The sequence below is a fragment of the Castanea sativa genome, chromosome 5 (assembly GCF_040712315.1).
Source record: "Castanea sativa cultivar Marrone di Chiusa Pesio chromosome 5, ASM4071231v1".
NCBI classification, from domain to species: Eukaryota; Viridiplantae; Streptophyta; class Magnoliopsida; order Fagales; family Fagaceae; genus Castanea; species Castanea sativa.
This window is the reverse complement of record NC_134017.1, coordinates 42,127,385-42,129,380: the sequence shown is the minus strand read 5'-3', so window position 1 is coordinate 42,129,380 and position 1,996 is coordinate 42,127,385. Positions and strand designations below refer to the sequence as shown.

At 46.4% G+C, this 1,996-nt stretch overlaps 1 protein-coding gene across 1 annotated transcript; it reads right to left on the bottom strand.

Moving 5' to 3' along the window:
• Nucleotides 1–988: 988 nt before the first annotated feature.
• Nucleotides 989–1,756, bottom strand: LOC142635214 (uncharacterized). The gene has a single exon (XM_075809413.1). The coding sequence runs from the start codon at nucleotides 1,754–1,756 to the stop codon at nucleotides 989–991; it is 768 nt and encodes a 255-aa protein (XP_075665528.1).
• Between the last annotated feature and the right edge of the window lie 240 nt (nucleotides 1,757–1,996).

Here is a 1,996-nt window from a genome sequence, read left to right as displayed (position 1 = left end):
CAATCTTCTCAATCCTGGGATACTTGGCTTCTGCTCCCTGGAGGGCTTGACTGATGTAGTAAACTGGAAGCTACTACTTATCTTCCTCTCAAATCAGGGCTGCACTGATAGCCGTGGCCGATGCCGCCAGGTATAGATAAAGGTTTTCTCCTTCCTTCGAAGGACTCAAAAGGGGAGGATTGCTCAGGTAACGTTTGAGCTCTTGGAACGCTGCTTCGCATTCGTTAGTCCAGGCGAAAGCTTGCTTTAATGTCTTGAAAAAGGGTAAGCATTTGTCCGTTGCTTTAGAGACGAACCTATTGAGTGCAGCAATCCTCCCTGTGAGCTTTTGGACTTCTTTAATGGTCTTCGGCAATGCCATGTTGAGTATTGCTTGTACCTTCTTTGGATTTGCTTCTATCCCTCTCTGGGACACCATGAATCTCAAGAATTTTCCTAAGGCTACCCCGAAAACACACTTACTAGGATTTAGCTTCATCTGATATTTTTTGAGGGTATCAAACGTCTCTTCCAGATCGTCCAGGTGCGTCAATTCCTTTTTGTTCTTGACGAGCATATCGTCCACATACACCTCCATGTTTCTGCCAATCTGCTTGCTGAACATCTTGTTTACTAATCTTTGGTATGTTGCCCATGCGTTCTTTAGTCCAAAGGGCATCACTTTATAGCAGTAGAGCCCTTGGCTTATGATGAAAGTGGTTTTTTCCTGATCTTCCTCAGCCATCTTTATCTGGTTGTATCCTGAAAAAGCATCCATAAACGTCAGTAGCTTATGCCCGACCATAGAATCCACCGGCTGGTCTATCCTAGGCAGGAGGAAACTGTCCTTTGGGCAAGCCTTGTTTAAGTCCGTGAAATCCACAAACATTCTCCATTTCCCATTCGCTTTTTTCACCATCATGACGTTGGCCAGCCACTCGGGATAATAAACCTCTCAAATGAAGCCTGCTTGCAACAGCTTGTTAACTTCATCGGTGATCGCTTGGCTTCATTCGGGGGCAAAGACTAGTCGTCTTTGTTGGATGGGCTTTCTCCCGGGATCCATGTTCAACTTGTGCTGGATGACCTGGCGTGATATACCGGGAATATCCTCGTGACTCCATGCAAAGACATCCAGGTTTTCCTTGAGGAATTGAAAAAGCTTCGTTCTCATCTCGAGGCTTAAGGTTGTTCCTATCCTTGTCACCTTGGCAGTCTCTCCCTTGACGAGTTCCACTGCTTCCAAAGCTTCTACTTTGTCTTCTTTTTTCTCCTTAATTGTCCACGTGTGGTTTTCCTTCACAGCCAGCACAGCTTGGTAGCATTCCCTAGCCAAGACCTGATCCCCTTTCACCTCGCCGACACCGTCCTCAATTGGGAATTTCACATTTAGGCAGTAGGTGGACGTAGCCGCCTTCCACCTATTAAGCGTGGATCTCCCATTGATTACATTATATGAGGAGGGACAATCTACCACCAGGAAGTCTAACTGACGAGTCAGTTGCTTCGGGTAGGTCCCTATTATGACTTTTAGCATCACTATGCCCTTAAGGTATACCCTGTCCCCGCTGAAGCTGATGAGGGGGGAATCAAATGGGCACAATCTCCTAGGATCTAGTTTCAACTGTTGGAAGGCTGGTAAGTACATGATGTCTACAGAGCTACCGTTGTCTACAAGGATCCTCTTGGTGTTAAACCCTTCGATTGTGAGCGTTATAACTAGGGGGTCATTATGTGGCTGCCTTGCTCCCCGAGCATCCTTTTCATTAAAAAACATGTCCTGGTTTGTCCGTCTCTGCTTGAATGGGGGTTCTATATGGACGCTATTTACTTGTCTCTAGCATGCTTTCTTAAGGGACTTGTATGATCCTCCCGTAAATGGCCCTCCTACAGTCGTACTTATCTCCCCGATCACATCCTGTGGTGGTTGGGATGAACAGATCTTGTTCTTAGACGAGGATTCACGCTGGCTCTTGTTGCTGTCTCTGAACCTGCTGGACTCTCCCTTCTTCACATA

Coding starts and splice junctions, on each gene's coding strand:
- LOC142635214 (XM_075809413.1), bottom strand. CDS start 1,756: ATGTTTTTTAATGAAAAGGATGCTCGGGGAGCAAGGCAGCCACATAAT.